Source organism: Protopterus annectens, chromosome 14.part0 (assembly GCF_019279795.1).
Source record: "Protopterus annectens isolate FY-2018-M chromosome 14.part0, PAN1.0, whole genome shotgun sequence".
Lineage (NCBI taxonomy): Eukaryota > Metazoa > Chordata > Ceratodontiformes > Protopteridae > Protopterus > Protopterus annectens.
This window is the reverse complement of record NC_056748.1, coordinates 159,333,466-159,352,543: the sequence shown is the minus strand read 5'-3', so window position 1 is coordinate 159,352,543 and position 19,078 is coordinate 159,333,466. Positions and strand designations below refer to the sequence as shown.

Below are 19,078 nucleotides of genomic sequence, written 5' to 3'. Positions count from 1 at the left end.
GGAGCCGATAGCTTTCTTGGAGCCATCTGCCAAGGCTCCAAGGTTATGGGATCCGATCTCATTGGCGCCTTGGCCTCTGTTGGCGCCATCAGATCAGATTGAGCTAATGGCTCTGAGTGAGTCTTCCATTCCTATTGTGCCCTCAGATCCCAAGCCTCTGGACCCGAGTAGCCCTCTTCGGATCCGTCAGTCTCCATATCCACAATCTTCAGGGAAATCCATTGTGTCGGTATCCCCTATTTTGCTGGCCGAAATCCTCCAAATACCCAGACACACTCTTATCCTTTGTTAGCTTCCTCTAGGTCCTCTCACAGCCTTTACCTTGACATGGACAGAATGGTTAGATCAATAATCAAGGCCCAGATCTAGATGGGGGTCCTTCCCGCTTCTTCCCCTTGTGAACCCGAGCTTGGACGGCCTGTGACTTTTTCTCCTCCTTTGATTCAACTCTCATTTTCAGAGTCTCAGGACACATGTCTCCCGAGGGATTTGTGGTTCAGATCAGAGGGCCTTTGCTTTCTCTTCTGCGATGGCTGCCTTGACTGCCTCTACTTCGAGGTCCATGGATCAGAGTTGTAGTCTGGTCACCTGAGTTACACCGCCTGCTGATCTTAAGTTGATTGCTCAGCGGGTTTGGAAAAGCACCTGATTCTGTTCAACCAGTCCTCTGGAGACCTGACAGAATTCTCTCCACCCCTAAAGATCAACTCCACTGGTCAAAAGTTCCTTTAGTGGATGTCATGGTTATAACGGCAGCCACTAAGAAAGAACTTGCAGAGGAAAGTTCCACTGTTCATCCCTGGAACAGAGTCTCCAGGGTGAAGGACAGATTTGGGAAGTGGAGTCTATGCTTCATTGACCTTTTCCATCAGGTCCTTGAACTTTTTGGCACATTTTACAAGACTTCAAAGGGATCTGGTCAAGGAGCTGTCATGCTCTGGCAGGAGATGTGGCTGAAGGGGTCCAAGAAAAAGTGGCCTCCCAGCTAGCTATCCTAGAATCTCTTTCGAAATCGTACATGAGGCTCATTGCACATGCAGCCGGGGGGGCGATCAGGTCAGCAGTTTCAAGCATCGCTATTTGCAGACATGCTTGGCTGCATCTGTGCGAGTTTGCGGAACCATTCAAGTCTTTCTTTTGTCAGTGCAACCTTTGACAGATCTTCTCTGTTTGGTCCCAAAGTAAAGGAAACTCTGTCTAGGTGTGAAAAGGAAGAAAAGACTTAGTCTGCTGTGGGCGTACGTTTTTCCACTCCTCGCCAATTCTGTTCTAGAAGTCAAAGGAGTGGTAAGATGTAGTTCAAAAACTCACAAAAGCTTTTCCAGGGCACGCATGGTTCGGACTCCCCTTGTGGCAGAGGGGGAGTTACAGTGGAAGAGGCCATCCTAGAGGCAGAGGTGGTCCGCATTATCAGGGTTCCAGGGACTCCTCTGGCAGATGGGGGAAGATTTTCCTTGCACCTAGACCCCTTGCGACACGTAACTACGATGCCTGGGGGCTAAGGATAATTTCCAGAGGTTAATTCCCTTCACCCTGAAAACCCCTACAAAACTCCCCAACACTCCACCCAGTCAGAGAGTTCAAGCAGATATAGAAGTTCAAAAGCTTCTAGAAAAAAGTCATCCATTAAGTCTCACCAGACCAAACGGGATCCAGATTTTACTCAAGATTGCTTTTAGTGCCAATGAAAACAGGGGACTGGAGACCAGTTTTGGATCTCAGCGTTCTAAACAGATGTGTCAAACAAGCAAAATTCCAGATGGTCACATTTCAGTTTATCCTCACTTTCCTAGAGAAAGACTATTGGATGTGCTCTATTGACGTTCAAGGTGCGTATTACCACATAAAGGTGGACAAACGCTCGAGAAAGTTTCTCTCCTTCCAGATAGGAGCCACTCTCATCCAATTCAGAGTGCTACCCTTTGGTCTCACCACAGTCCTCAGGGTGTTCACCAAATGTATGGCTGTAGTCACAGCTCATTTGAGGCTGTACGAATTCCGAGTGTTTCCTTATCTAGACGACTGGCTCCTCACCACTCCCACTAGGCATCTGCTACTACAGACTTTATCCTGGATCTGTCCCACCAGTTGGGCATAACAGTCAACCCTGCCCAAATCCCAGTTAACTACCTCCCAGGGCATGGAATTTATTGGAGCTTAGCTGTACACTTCTTGCATAGTATCACTTCCCCGACACAGATTGCAAAACATACAGTTGCAAGTTCATCCACTTCTGTGCTCAAACAAAGTACATGCTTTACATATTCTGCAGGCACTAGGCTCCATGGCAGCTATCATCACCTTAGTTCCATTGGCAAGGTTTCACATAAGGTTTCTCCAATTGTTGCTAGCAAAATTAGTTATCAGTTCTGACCCACCCCATGGACATATTAATTTTCATATCCAGTCTGTGCAAGAACAATCTTACCTGGTGGATGCACTCAGAGGAGGTTCTTCTAGGCCACCCCTTTGTTCCCCAGTAGCCCAAGGCCATAGTGGCCACAGATGCTTCCCAGATGGGGTAGGGGGCATTATCTTGGGAAGACGGTCCACGGCACTTGGTCCCTCTCTGATGCCAAGTTGCATATCAGTGTACTAGAGTTAAGAACAGTGCTTTTGGTGTTGCAAGCTTTTCATTTTGCCTTACCTCTAGGGATGATAGCTGTTCAGTCGGACATGTCAGTAGTCTGGTACATCAACAAACAGGGAGGAGCCAGATCTTACACACTGTGTCAAAAAGCCCTCCCATGTGTGGCAGTGGGCCATATCTTCCAACAGCTTTCTGATGGTGCACATTCTGGGGAGTTTAAATGTGATTGCGGACAAACTGAACAGATGCATCCTTATGCCTCACGAGTGGTCTTTGAACTCCAGAGTAATGAAGGAGATCTTTCTTTGCTGGGGCCAGCCTTGCTGCAACCTATTTGCTTCACCCCTAAACAATAAGTGCAGAAGCTACTTTGCCCTAATTCTCCCTCAGGGAGAGTCCTCCAGGGACGCTCTTCCCCACGATTGGCCCCGGGTCTCCTCTATGCCTTCCTTCTCTTTCCTTTGATCTCTTCTTTTCTCAAGAAAGCAGCTCAGTTGAGAACCATCCTCATTGCTCCTTATTGTCCTTGACAGATATGGTTTCCCTTCCTTTGGCTTCATCTTCTTTGCCACCCTTGGACTCTGGACCCAGTTGCAGAATTCTTGTCCCGTCCCCAGGGACTAGTGTATCCCAACCTTCAGAGTATCAAGTCAACAGCTTGATTGCTCCAATTCCGATAGTCACCAGGCATCATGATATACTTTCTCCCGTCTGAAACATTTTGTTGGCATCGCACAAATCATCCGCCAGGACTCTGTATTTTAGCAAATGGAAAAGGTCTTCTATTTGAGCTTCTGGCAATGGTCTAGTCCCTTTCTCAGTTGAAAACATTCCGTGTTTTCTAGCTGACGTTTTTAATACAGGAGCCTCTGCTTCTATGACTAAAGCCATCTTAGAAGCTATTTCTAATTTTCTTAACGAGTTTGGCGACCAACCCTTAATTTCTCACAATCTTTGCAAAATTTTCCTAATGGACACAATATGTTTGAAGCCGCCTTTCAAAGATCCCCTTGGGATTTGACTTTAGTTTTTCTATCACTTACTGCACCCCCATTTAAACGTGCAGCTATTTGTGATTTAAAGTTCCTTTCTTGGAAGACATTACTCCTCATAGCTGTTACTTCCACGAGACGAGTCTCCGAATTATAGGCCTTATGTTCTAAAGCCCCATACCTAGTTTTCCATAAAGACAGTGTCTCTCAGAACAAACCCATCCTTTCTTCCTAAAGTGATTTCAGACACCAATATCAACCAATCCGTAGACTTATCTGTATTCTTTCAAAAATTTTCAAACAAAAATGAGTACTGCCTTCACCCTCTTGGACGTGCATAGACAGTTAAGTTTCTACCTGGATAGAACTAAACAATTCAGACGATCTGAAGAGTTGTTTATATCCTTTGCCAGTGCAAGTATGGGCAGAAAAGTGTCCAAAGTGACTCTCTCCAGATGGTTTGTACATCTTTCATTGACACAAGACTGAACATGAAACTCCCTAAGCCTGTCATGACACATTCTACTAGATCCGTGGCGGCTTCTGATGGTTTTCATTCCGAAGCTTCCATGTCAGAAATGTGTGCGGCTGCAACTTGGGCTAAACCTCATACTTTTATCACACATTACAAATTGAATATGGTCTCCAGGGGGGAGCATCCTTTGGTTTTGTGGTGCTCAAGAATGTCATTCCATAGGGCCTCCCAAGAATCAAGGTAGTTGGGGACCCTGCCCCATTGGTCAGGAATAGATGAAGATTGACTACATATCAGATAAAGAAGTTGTCTTACCATAACGTCCATCTGTGTTGTTGTTCTTCATTTATTCTTGGTGTCTCACCCTCCTGCCCCCTCCTGTAGGTTTTTGGTGGAGCGATATCCTGTCCTGGGTTCTTATTGTTAGGAATGCCTTGGGCAAGGTTTCTAACATCTATTCTTTATATCTTATGTCCTCTTCTAATTTTTTTGGCAAACTCAATCTGAGGTAATGTGGAGAAGGGCATTGTGGGTAGACTTGTAGCTCGAGAGTTTTTTGGCTGACGTGAGCTTTGTGACGGCCAGACCAGTTCCTAGGATCGGAACCGTATAGATGAAGATAGACACAGATGGAACGTTACGGTAAGACGTAACTTCTTTTTGTTTACCAGGATAAAGTACCAAGTGAGCATTTTGTCTGAGGTCCTGTGAAGTATTTTTCTTTGCAGTCTTTACTAAAAAAAAATGCTACTCCTCCATAACTATAGATCAGATCATCAAATACAGGTTTTCTGTCAGAAAATAGGCATACTAAATCAAGGAGTATTACTTATAGGTAGGGACTGGAATGTGGTTTGCAACAGTGAAGATGTGTCTGGGGTGCCTAGAAGGGAAAGTAGAGGGTAGGTTTTTGAAGACATTTATGAAAGTAATTGGAATTGAAAATGTTAATTCAGTAATAGGAGTTTGGAGTGAATTTACATATTATTCCCAAAGATATAAAAACTGGGTTAGGTTAGACAGAATGTATATTTCACAGGAGCATATGCATTTAATTGAAGTTTTTGGTACGCACCCAATAAGTATTTCAGATCCTGCTCCAGTAATAACTAAAATAAAAACACGAGGTAATGAAATAAATGGGCACTGGTGTTTTTCCACCTACCTGTTGAAAAGAGAGGAAGGTAAGGAATGGGTAGTAGAGATTATTCAAGAGCTGTTACAGAAGAAAGAATTTTCTTTTGAAAATATAGCTGGATAAAATTAAGGTGGGGTTTAAAAATAAGGTGGAAATAAAAGAAAGGGAACTCTGTGGTTAAGAAGTAACAATAATTATTTAGAGGGACTGACAAATGTTAAGGCATTGCAGAACAGGGGAATCTCACAGAACAAGAAGAGAATCAGCTGCAGAATGCAAAGCAGAAAATAAGAGATTACCTCGAAATTATATGCACAAGTTTTTAAAGATTGCTGATAGGCAACTGTTTTTTGATGATAGTAGAGCACAAAACCTTTTAGTACGACAACTCAGGCAGCAGAAAGTAGAAGGAGCTGATGGCAAGCTTAGGGAGCCTATAACAAGCAGGGTTAACAAGAGATTTCTGCAGAGATATTAGAAATATTTCAGAAATTCTGTGAAAGCCTGTGTAAAGCAGAGAAATGTGGAAATCAAGAAAAGGTACAAATGGAAATGTTTATGGAAGAATTAAATATGCCCAGGGTAGAGGTAGCAGAGGCTCAATTACTAACTGTTGGGATAGGAGGAAATGAGAGAAAAATTGCGATGTATAACCAATCTACAGGAAAGTCCCCAGGAATAGATGGTATTCCTGTGGAAGTTTGGAAGCTAGGAAGAAAAACTGATACAAGTCTAGAAGATTTTGTTTAACAGTATTTTAAGAGATGTAGAAGTACCAACATCCTGGAAGAAAGTTAGCTGTAATACCTAAAGATGGTAACGATCCATCATACCCAGCTTTATACAGGCCCATTGCAATACTAAACCAGGATTAAGTGTTAATGTCTATAATGGCTAAAAGAATGACAAAAGTAATGCCAAAAATGATAGATATGGATCACTGGTTTGTGGAGGGGAGGCAAACATTTGGCAACATTAACAGAATATTGATGATCCAGAGGGAAGCAGAATGTAAGAAAATACCATTGTTGGTGGTGGTTCTTGATGCAGAGTAAGCTGGGACTTTGAGCAGGGCAATGGAAGCATTTGGATTTCCTGAAAAAAATTATAAGGTTGATTGGGAGGATATACGAGGGATCAGAGGCAAAAATTAAAGTGGGTGGGTTCCTCTCTGATCATTTCTGCTTGAGCAGAGGAACCAGGCAGGGGGTGTCCTCTTTCCACTTAGTTGTTTGCATTATATTTAGAACCATTGGCAAAGAAAAGAAGGAGCTCAGATATTCAAGGATGTAATTGGTATGATAGTCAAGAAAAGCTGGCTGTATTTGCAGATGATATTAATTTATACCTGAAAAAACAGACACACATTACGTTGTTGTGGAACATTTTGAGACAGGTTCACATCTTTTCAGGATGCACAATCAATAAAGCCAAGACAAAGGCAATAGCGGTAAATTATGTACCCACACCTGAATTGTTTCAGCAATATCTGTATTTATGGGGGCATTATAAAATGACGTATGTTGGAGTATGAATTAAAAATTATTCTGGTGTAGCAGCTAAGGATATGTGGGAAGAGACTAAAAAGATAATACAAAAACTGAGAAAATGAAAGGTTTGTTATATAGGTATGGGAGAGTAAGATACAAACAGTCAAAATGTTTTAGTCCCTTTAGTCTTGTGTACACGTCAGGCATATTTTTATCAACTAGTGGAGAAATTGTGGATTGCAATTAATAAAGAGCTGAAGGACTTTATCTGGAAGGGGATGATGGCAAGAGTCCAGTGGGATACGCTGATTCTTCCAGTAGATCAGGGTGGATTGGGATTACCCAATTTAAACAGGGTATTTCAGTGCTACAGTTAAGGCTGCTATACATAGCACAAGCAGAAAACTATAGTTCAAAGTGGAAAGAGATGATGGACAAACGGGGAAGCTCAAGAAACAGAAGAGACTGGGATTTTGGATGCAGACCCTCAAGGAGAACGACAACGGGCATACAGAATATTATATTCTTAAAAGAGCAGGGAGCATTTTAAGAACTAAACTAGCTCAGAAATGGAGAAAAGAGATTCTGCCAATAGGGATGGACTACAGTTAGAGATACAGACAATAAGCAAGGGGGGCTTGAATTTATTGGAGAAAGCTGGCAAAGGAACCACCGTACTCGGAGTAAATAACTAGAAAGGGAAAGGTAATAATTTGGGAAGATGCCAAGAATTTATTTTGACTTCAGGTTAGAGATTGCCTTCTCTATCAACGATTGATATCAGAGTATAGGCAAATAGAAATAGGGGGATCGGAAATGAAAGGCCGGCATTAATAGAGTTTTTAGTAGAATCTAGAACTGAACCTGCCATTAAAAAAGGAATAATTAGTAGAGCATATAAAATATTGCATGATAACTATAAAAATCAGTCAGAGGAGGGTAGAAAGGATTGGGTAGAGAGAGACTGGATATGCAATTCACAAAGAAGCAATGGGAGGATAGATGTATATCTCCAAAATATGCAACAAAATGTAGAAGATTTAGGAGTTTTGCTTGGAAATGTTTACATACATATTTTTATACCCCAAGTAGAACCCAGAGAATTTTTCCTCAAGTAGACAGCAGATGGAGGTTTGACAGGGAAGAAAGTGATACTTGGCAACATTTTCTGGGAGTGTGGTGGGTTGGCAGACCTTATGGATTCCCAGTGGGATGTGCTGTCAGAGATGCTGGGTGGGCAGATTGTTGACAAGGGTGATGATTTTTCTGAGCTATGATACAGAATCGGAATTGCCTACACATAAGGCTTTGCTGTGTCTAATTATGATGGCTGCCAAAAAAGCAATTACAAGAAAATGGAAATCAAAATCTAAACCAACTATATAGTAGTGAATATAGTAACTGAGGTAAAACATCTGGAATTGAGATATTTAGAAAAAGGTAGGAGCAAACTACATAGGAAAAAAAGGGAATTGTGGGAAAAATATATACAAGGAAGGAATGTGGTTTAAAAGAAGGCAGGACTTAAATGAAACATGTAATGTCTGAAAATTAATGGGTAGATTGTAAGTGATGTGTAGTGTTGGCAACAGGGATTGTGTCGGTTTAGTTTGTTTTCATTCATGTAAATGTATAATTGTAAGTGATGGCTTAATGAAGATGTTTCTTGTTTAAGAAAAGGGGGGGCAGGAATTGGGGTCTGTGTCACCACATCGAAATGCAAATTCTCCAAATTCGAAAATATTGACACCTAAACAGCAAAACACAAAAGTACGAATGGCCACTTCAACCAACACCTAAACAAATTCTCAAACCCTGATCAAGTGTGTGTGTGGGGGGGCTTTGTCCCCACACCCCCCTAACTAAGTATACCAACTCTGGGATCGCTGTACAGTGGAGAAAAGGGCAAATTCCCGATAACTGTCAAGCGACTTTTTCCCTGGGAAAAAAAATTGCGGAATTGGCCGTTTGTACTTTTGGTATTTCGCTCTTTACATGTCAGTGTTTTCGTATTCGAAGAATTCACATTTCGATGTGGTGATATAGACCCCAGGAATTGAATAATATATATAATATTGCTTAGGTTATATGATATTTTGCAATATATGTGAAGTGTAATGTTTGTTAATGTTAAATTGTTAATACAGTTTGATTACATTTGCCTATGTCACAAATGATAATTCAATAAAAGTGTTTAAAAAAAGAAAATAGATGTATTAAGACAGTTGTAGCTTTTTTAGGTTTTGCCACTATACATATTTTTGATAGTTTTTTTTCTTTCAGATCTGTTTGCTCTGAATAAGCTTAATAAATCCCTGAATGATTACTGCGAGAAACATCCACCTTCAAACACCTTCAAGTTATTGTACGGGGAGCCATGCTGTGCTTTCTTCAAAAGTAAGCTCTGTATCTAATATAGTATTCAACAGTTATTCAGTCTGCTATATCCAAGTTAGCAAATGACACTGCTTACCACTTTTTTTTTGTTAGTACTTTTAACAGATCACAGTTTTTTTTTATGTTACTGGGCTGTGCCTTTTTATCTGCCTATGGTAGTAGTGTATAGTGTGTTTTATGTGTAATGCAGAGTTTTAGATTTGGGAAGAAATAATAGATTCCTTAGGATTCAGAAACATGCCTACTGGATTCGTGAAACTACCTCAGATATACGAGTTGTGCAACTTGCTGCAAAGGTAAATATCAGTTTACTAGTTGCAATTTTATATTTCAAGCTATTAGGTTTAGCTCAAGCTAATAAATTTAACCAAAACAAAAGTGCACGTAGAAATTACAGGATTAGGAATGAGTGCAAGAGAGAGAGAGATTGTTTCTGGCAATTGTGGCCAATAGTGCTGTGAAGGGAAGCAGCATGCATGCACCATAGCTTGTGCACATGTACTACCTAGCAAGTGCTAGTATGTGTGCACAAACTGTGGTGCATATGTTTGCGGTGCCCCATCTCTAGAATAGATTCCCCATACATGACATAGTACCTCGCTGACCGTTTTCAGGCGCAGCCTTGAGTGGCTGGGAAACCACAAATTTGTCCTAGGGGTTCCACCTTTGTTCCTCATTGACAGGGGCGACAGGTGCTGAAGGAGGTTTCTTTTTTCGGGGTAAACCCTTGGCTAGGCTTGTAAGGGCCCCAGCGCCATTAGCCTAGTAACCTCCTATGATCCTGTGTGTGTATGTAGATATATATATATATATATATATATATATATATAAAGTATGGATCTAGGACGTTTGCTCAAATGATCAAACGTCCGCATCCATAACAACCAAACACACTTTAACGAAAGTGCTTTTATCGAAAAAGTGCTTTTGTTAAAGCGTGTTACAAAAAACACTGCATTAACGTTTTAGCAGGGGGGCTTTACCCCCCACCCCTACTTTAATATTCTCCCTCCGAAACCACACTACAGTGGGGAAAAGGGAATTTCCCCTTATCCGCACCGTAATACGGCCTTGGCAACAGGCATACTTGCACAAAAGTGCTTCTTCGGTGAAAAGCACTTTCGCGTAAGTATGCCCGGCCATTTGGGTTTCGGACGTTTGCTCATTCAAGCAAACGTCCGAGACCTATATATATATATATATATATATATATATATATATATGTGTGTGTGTGTGTGTGTGTGTGTGCGTACGCGTGTATGTGTATGTATACGTGTATGTAAATCTGTATACATATGTGTGTCACATCCTATTGGAAGGCAGGCCTGGAGACTGCTGTAGGAAAAAGCTTGGCCTGTTGGAGAGGCAGCGACCTGTGCCACACCACTGGCAAAAGCTGTACCAGATGCTGCTGAAACTTGTAACTTAAATACATAGAAATAAAACAAAGGAAAATACATTAGAGAGAGATAAGGTAGAAAACAGGGTGACATTAATATTGTCACATGTGACCAGTCAGACTGCTGTGTAGTATAGAAACAATAGTTCTGCTTAGGTGCAGTACATGAAATCCCTATGGTAGCATGTGCAGTTAGGGGTGCAGTCCCACCATCCCACATGTTACAGTGTGGAGGCTACAGCACTAGCATGGGACTGTTGTGTAGCAGCCATCACAGCTGGTATGTAGAACAGTGGCATTGAGGATCACCCAGCAGGGGCATGCAGTGGGGCATGAGTTACACATGGGTAACACTAGTGTAACCCAACATGTCTGTGATGGCACAGTGCTGTAGCAGTGTGGGACACAAACCTGTCAGCAAGTGGTGCGCAGAGACTAATGTTAATTCCTACACAGCAGACCACATAACATAGCAAGGAAAACTGTTTTATGCAGGTGAATGCATGACCAGCAGGGGCATATGTTGGAGTGAAACATGGGCAATATGTTGCCAGGGGACCCACCTCTCAACATAGGCCCCCAACATAACCCCCCAAACCATACCCCACTCTCTGTGCCCCACCTACAGAGCACTCACCTATACATATTCACATCCAACCCCAACAAGAATCCTATCACCCCCTCCACATATACTCTGAGTTGGTTAGTTTGCATAATTCAGGCTTGTATCCAACCAGTTCTTGCCAGCCTCCAACAGACAGTACACTGCAGGAAGAAGGTGTTCATGTCACTGCAAAAAAGTGCTCTGTCTAACCTTTGAACAGGTGTGTTCAACATGTAGGTGGACAAAGCAGTATTATGCGTTTACAAGATTGAGCTCTTAGAAATTTTTGATAAATGTGGTTTTGACATCTTATATGCAGTTATTAAACAAAATGAAAGAGTTACGTTAACTTTAAATGAACATGTAGAAAAAGTCAACAGTTTAGTTAGTGATATAATGTGGACCAGGAAAAGAAAAAGTACATGGATTTAAAGTCTCTGCTAGATGAGAGGCTTAAAATTATTAATAGAAAAAGGAAAAAATTAGAAAGAGATGTTAAGGAGTATGAGTTAAAAATTTGTTATCCCAAGCCTAAGAAATTTGTGAGTTGTGGGGGTAATGATGGTCAGCAGCAATTTAGTGGGTATGAGAAAGGTAATGAATGTGTTAAACACCCAAATGTTGTGGGGAATAATGTGTGAGACCTAGTGATTTGACTAACCCTTTAGAATATCCCCCCCTTCGGAGATCAGAAAGGCTGAAGAACAAACAGCCAACCGATTACTACTAGAACAACTGGAGGGGGGTGGACAAACAGGGGAGGGAAAAACAAGTATTAAATCAGTATGAATATGGTGTGACTGGTATTGGTGACAGGTGTAAGTTGAACGTCCGTGGCTACATTACATTTAATTATAGCAACCTAGACATCACCAAGACACACTTTGAGTCGTTTACTAAAGGTTTTAAAATTGCACCTAAGAAAAAATGTGACACTAACAAGCTAATTATTGATCTGAAAATGTTCATTCGGAAGAAAAGCCTTGAATTATTATTTGAAGGGAATAGTAAAAGAACAGTTAAAAAGAAAAAGTACTTGGAACCCACCCTTACATCCCCAATTAATACATTTTGAAATAGCCGTAGAGAAAGAATTGAAGGAAGGAATTTAAAAAAAATAGGGAGTGGTCCAACCTAACAAGGGATGAAAGAACTTTATTGGAGAATATTAGGTCAAACAAATGTGTAATGAAGCCAGACAAGGGGGGAAGCACAGTCATCATGGACTCAATTACATATGAGGGCAAGATGACAGACATCCTTTTAGATGAGAATAAATATGTGAAGGTGTCTAAAAACGAGATTAACATTGTTTATTAAAAAAAGTCTACTTGGGTTTGAATGACTTAGTACTGGAAGGCTTTATAGATATGGACACCTTTAATTTTTTGCACAACAGTGAGCCAAAAGTGACGTCAATTTTTGGGATACCCAAAGTCCATAAGGACATAGATAATCCACCCCTAAGACGTATAGTGTGGCAGCAAGTGGTTCTGTCACAGCCCCATTAGCTAAATGTGTTGATTTTGTCTCTAAAGATATTTCTATGCAAGCTACAAATGTGTTGCATGACTCCTGGGATTTTTTAAGGAGTGTTGCATATAGTTTATGGAGGGGCAAAATCATTTTTGTTACCACTGACGTACATTTGTTTACTTCTTTCCCCCACAAAGAAGGTCTAGAACTTTTTGAGGAGACTCTTAAGGAGAAAGAAAAAATTCTCAGACAAAGAATTATATGTGCTGTTACAGGTAATGGAAATGATATTGGACAATAACTTCATATTTTTCGAGGGGGAATTTTTCCGTCAGACAAAAGGGAAGGGGGGGTATCCTGAGCACCTCATTAATGAAATATACAACAAAGTTTTGAGTGGTAGGAATGAGAGGTTTTCCTTTGATCTTGGGTATTATTGATGCCCCTGGTGCAACTACAGCTGACACTACAGTGACTACTACTGAGCATGACGACGCATTTATTTTGGATTATAGTGGTGATGCCCAGGTTATCAAAGAATTTGTTACCAAAGAACAATCGAACCTATGAACTAGTGGTGGTAGAAAAGGCAGGCTTAGCACATTCAAATGTGTTTTTTGCCAACAATGTCCCTTTATTGCCAATAAATCTGAATTGTATATTAATAGCAGGGATAAAAATATAGTAGCAAAATCTTATAATTGTGACACCAGGGGAATAGTGTACACAGCAACGTGTGGAAAGTTCGAAGCGTTCTATGTCGGCAAAACTGAAAGAAATCTCAGGAAAAGTATTAATGAACATACATACAATATAAGAAAACAGAATCTTAGAAGTGCACTTTAAAAACACACGTTAACATGCCCATATGCTAATTTTACATTTTTTGTGTTAGAAGAAGCCACCAAGGATGTCAGGGGGTGGTCCATGGGAGACCCAACTTGGATAGAGAGGTTTACTGACAATTAATCTTAGAGGCTAACAGGTGGCTAGGTTTAAAGACATGGTCTCCCTTACCCCAGTTTTAAAATTAAGATCTGCTAAGTTATAAATAACTATATTTTTATGCATGTAAGTCCATGTTTTAAACGCACTTTTATCATCCTTATGTTTACCCAGTTTAGCATGGCTTTGATGCTAGCTGCTTAATACAAGTTCTTGTCTTTTTACTTTTTCAGCACCAGATGGTGCTATTCACCTGGATTTTTATATATATATATATATTTTTTTTTTTTTCAAAATATTCTTTATTTTAATTTATGTAACAAAACTAATAATCATGTAAAACAGAAGTTAAGGAATAATAGATGTTACCACAGTTAAAAAAACAAAGTCAATGATAACCATAAGAACACACATCTATAACTACTATAACTACAAGAAAAACTATATACACTGTGCCAATACCTTCATTAAAGCCACCTATAATACGTTTCGTAATCAGAAGCAGTAAACCTATTAGAAGAAGATCTTAAGTGATCAAGACCGTTTAGAAAAGTCCCAGTTTCATCCTATCGAAATTAACATTCTGATCTTATCCTTCCGCTAGGAGTGAAAAAATGAAATCCCAAAATTTCTGGTTTTCTAGTCTTTGGTGTGGACTAACAGTTAACCATTTTTGAGAAGATATATACGTAAATGCCAAGTTTCTGAAGCCTCCCCATGTTAGCTTGGATCTATCCATCCAATGTTTGGTAATATAGAATTTAATTAGAAGGCACATGGTGATCAATACCCTGAGTCTAAACTGGGACATGGTGATATTTGTAATATGAAGCAAAGCCATCTCCCAGGTTAATGTTGATTTATGATAACCCATTTTACTTAGTCTGATTTTAAGAGAATACCAAAGGTTATGAGCGTATTTACAAAACCATAATATATGGATAATATCAGCTTGGGAATTTAAACAGTAGGGGCATGACGCAGAGATAAATGGATTGAATTTGTTTAAATGAAGAGGAGTTCTGTATAGATTATTTATAATCATAAACTGTGTGAAGGTAAATTTCTTAAAGGAGAGTGTTTGAGAGTAAGATTGATTGACTTCAGTTTCTGTTGTAGAGACAGATTAATACCATGTCTATTCCAATAATCCGCAAATATAATTTCATCTTCCCCTATATAGGCGGAAAATGCTTTATATGCTCTAGAAAGCATATGCTTCTGGGTAGTTAAACTCTGTAAAAAATGAGTGATCATTTGAATTTCAGTTTCAGGGCTCGGTTGACTTATAAAAAAGGGTGAAATGAGGTCACGTAATTGTCTCAGTATAATAAGATAAGGTTTGGGAAGAGACAGCTTTTCTCTCAACTCTTTCAAAGAAAGATGGTTGAATTCATAAAGCTCCCATAATGTATAATCCTTAATAAGAGGAAACTTATTTAGATTTATCATCTGATCCCCAATTTTAATATTGGGATTAAGGTGAAAAGGCTGTAACAACGGGAGGGCATTAGCTAGGCCCATAGATTTAAATAATTCCTGGAACGTATTAATAAGTCCTTTTAATATACCATGTATCTTGAATTCTTTAATAGAAGTCTTTGTTAGGAAAGGTAGAGATTTGGGATTGATCCTAATACCAATGGTATAATTGTACCATAATTTAATCCATAATGGAGTCCATAGTAGGGAGTCAGGGAAATAGTTAGCGATAGCTAAGATCCTATTGGCCTGAATAATTCTATAGTATAAAATGAGGTTGGGCATTGCCATACCTCCTCTTAATTTAGGAAGCGTAAGTCTATGGTATGACATTCTAACAGATTTTGGGTACCAAACAAATTTAGCGAGCTCCTTCTGCATCTTCTTAATAAAGGTAATTGTTACTGATGATATGGATGAGTTAAATTGGTAAAGAATTTTGGGGAGTATATTCATTTCGACAATAGAGATTTTGGAAAGTGTAGAAAGTTTCAATAACTGACATCTCTTCATGTTCTGTGATATAGACGTCCAAATCTTAGATAAGTTAAATTGCAGAATAGAGGAATATGAGTGAACATATGAGACACCGAAGTAATCTAATTTTTGTGAGGAACGTGTAGGCAATACTGGAAATAGGTGAGGTTTATGAGCTGTAGGATTAATCTGGAAAATAAAGGATTTATTAGTATTCATCTTGAAATCAGAGACTGTAGCAAAAACATCTAAAGAATTTAGCAATTTCATGGCATCTCTGGACGGGTACATAAAGTAAAAATTAAGATCATCTGCGAAGGCAGTAAATCTAATATCTAAATTACATATCCTAGGTATAGTATAGTGAGATTTCTGTACAACATACAACAGTAAAACCTCTAAATATAAGTTAAACAAAAGAGGAGAAAGGGGGTATCCCTGTCTGGTACCATTGGTTATCTTTATGGGGTTCGAATATTTACTATTTATATAAAGGGAAGTATATGAACTTTCATACAATGTTTTAATCAGGCCAATAAAATCAGTAGGAAGATCAAATTTAGAGAGAGCCATAAACAGGAAGTCCCAATTGACCCTGTCAAAGGCCTTACAAGCGTCCACTATCAGGGCATACTTGGGATTCCGATCCTGCTTAGTTATTTTAATAAATGATTCTAATATTAAGGTATTGTCCCAAGTATGTCTATTTCTCATAAATCCAGCCTGTTCTGGAGAAATCAGATCTTTCATTACATTTTTTAATCTATTGGCCAATAAAGAAGAGAGAATTTTGATATCAACATTCATGAGTGATATCGGTCTATAATTATTGGGGTTAGTATTGTCAGAGATATCCTTGGGAATCCAAATAGTTTTAGAATAATTAATGTATGGGTCTGAGATACCGTTTTTAGCAAAGGATCTAAACAAATCAAGTAAGATAGGTGCTAACATAATTTTAAAAGATTTATAAAATTCCGATGGAAACCCATCTGGGCCAGGAGCTTTACCTGAATTTACGCCATCAATAACTTCAAGAATTTCTTTTTCAGTTATCTGAGCTGATAGTGATTCTTTCTGGACTTCAGTCATTTTCGGAAAGGTAATTCCATCCAAGAATCCCTTCATCTCTTCTTTTGTAGTCATAAAGTTGGTATTAGCAAAAATCTCGGAGTATATTTGGTGTAATAATTGAATAATGGAATCCTCAGATCTACAAGTATAATTATTATACTGAAGGCAAGTTATTTTAGGAGACTTGGGTGAATTAAGAATTATTTTTGCAAGAGCTTTAGAAGGTGTTTGTACATTTTCTGAGAATTTCGCTATATATCTAAATTCCCAAATGGAAAGATTAGATTGATGGTAATCAAATAGTTCTTTTTGTCTAGCGATCAAATCTTTCTCTGTGTCATCCGAGAAATTATCAATCAGTTTTCTTTCTAGATAAGTAATGTCTCGTAGTAACTGGGTCAATTTGTTGGCATGCATTTTTTTTTGAAAGCTCGCTTTTTTTAATATAGATACCCCTGATTACGGCTTTGGCTGCTGCCCATCTGATGTCAAAAGGGATATTTTCATCTCGCTTCATTCCAAAAAGATCATTAAAAGTCGTTTTGATATCATTGCTCAGAGATTGATCTTTTAGAAGATTACAGTTAAGTGACAAAGTATAGGTTTTATGTATTGCGATATGAGCTAAGTTTATCTCCAAGTCTATTTCCGAGTGGTCTGAGATGAAACGAGGTTCTATTGAAAATTTAATTTTTCTATTATTAAAGTAGTTTGAGATTAAGAAATAATCAATACGGGACCACGAATGGTAACATTTAGAAAAGTATGTGAAATGATTATGTTTATGATCAGGGGTATTAGAACTAAAGGCAATCGTGTCAATTAAATCAAAATCTTCGATCAAATCTATCAGGGCTTTGCAATATGTAGGATTCTCAGATCTAGATCTACCTGTACGGTCCACTTGAGGATTGATCACCATATTCCAATCACCTCCAATAATGAATCTATGATTGGGAAATTTAAGAAGGAGATTATAAATAGTCATAACGAAATCTGACTGTTCTTAACACGGGCCATAGATATTAAGAAATAATAATGGGTAATCTAGTGATTTTTAGCGAGCAAGTAAAAAAGCACCATCTACCCTCTTGATCATTCCTTTTCGAGATAATTAGTGGTTGAAAGGCTTGTTTAATAATTATTGCTACCCCTTTAGAATTACTAACAGATCCAGAAGAAATAATATCTCTAATCCAGGTTTTCTTGTTTTCATTTGCCCACTCAGTATTTAACAAGTGGGTTTCTTGTAAAAAACACACTTCAGATTTGGCCTTAAGTAAGAGATGCATAACTAGTTTTTTTTTATCTTTGTTATTGAGTCCTCTTACATTCCACGATGAAACTGAGATACTGTTAGTTACACTAGACATATTTGTATTAATAGACAAGTAGAATCATATCTAGATTTAAAAAAACATGAATGTGTAGAGATAGGTATCCATCCAGTATCAAAGGGTTACTATCAATATTTATAAATCGCAAAATTAAGGCATCATTCAGAAGGTATGTGGCACACAAATCCCTCAATCCTATACCCGTGCATACCCACCCTACTATAGCAATTGAGAGAATGCATAAGTGAAATATCCTTGTTAAAACTATTGATGAATAACATATAAACTTTTTAACCCTAAAAAATAAGATAGAAGAAATAAAATATTTACAAAAATCAGACAAATTCCTGACCAGCCCAAGTCCGGACATCGTATCCCTAAAGTCCTCCTGACAGTCTCCAGTATATTTATAAAGTATTTTAATACTAGAAGAGTAAAATAGTATAAAGTTTACTTATAAGTAAGTACCAGTATGAAAATTGTTCTACTGTGCACATCACTTAGTCAGCAGGAGCATCTTCATAAAGTCGATGTTAGCTCCTACTAATATTCTTGGTATCTAAAAGAAGTAACCAGATATCAATAAACCAATACACATTTTTTTCCGAAATCCACAAAACTAATTGTTATGAGAGCTAAAAACTGTGGCATATAAAACATATCAACAAGATATGAAAATGAAATGTTATTTAAATTGTAAATAATGTTCAAACTACTATCAGTATTGGTTTAGGTTAGTACCATAAATCCTTTAGAGGATGCGCTTATTGGATATTAATCGCAATTTAATAGTTATTATTAAGCACGTGCACTGGATTTTTATATTTTATCGAAATTCTTTACACATTTAACAAATGTATTTTTTAGCATTTTTTTTTTTTAAATCTTTTTAAAATTTTCTACTTGTGTATTTATGTATGTATTCAGGTTTTAATGTGTAGAATACTCAATGTTTAATAGCATTTGGCAAACAGTTTTACAGTTTTTTATACACTGGTTTTCAACAATACTTTTTATTGGACATAATTAGGTAGTTTATTTAATTAAGGTTTATTAGAAAGGTATATATTAAGGGTCATGTTGCTGTATCTGTTGTCTGATGAAGTCTGTGATACTACTGACATTTTCAGCATTAATGTGGTGGTGGTGCTGGCAACGTAGTTGTTACATTAAAACCTTATATCAGTGGAAACTGCTAACCT

At 38.5% G+C, this 19,078-nt stretch overlaps 1 protein-coding gene across 1 annotated transcript in view; it reads left to right on the top strand.

Annotated features, from left to right (window-relative positions):
- TDRD1 (tudor domain containing 1) overlaps positions 1-19,078 on the top strand; it is a 2,513,511-nt gene that overhangs the window by 1,195,965 nt on the left and 1,298,468 nt on the right. Inside the window, exon 14 of the mRNA XM_044055533.1 lies at positions 8,969-9,082. Coding sequence (XP_043911468.1) covers positions 8,969-9,082 — 114 coding nt within the window. The remainder of the gene's footprint in view (positions 1-8,968; positions 9,083-19,078) is intronic.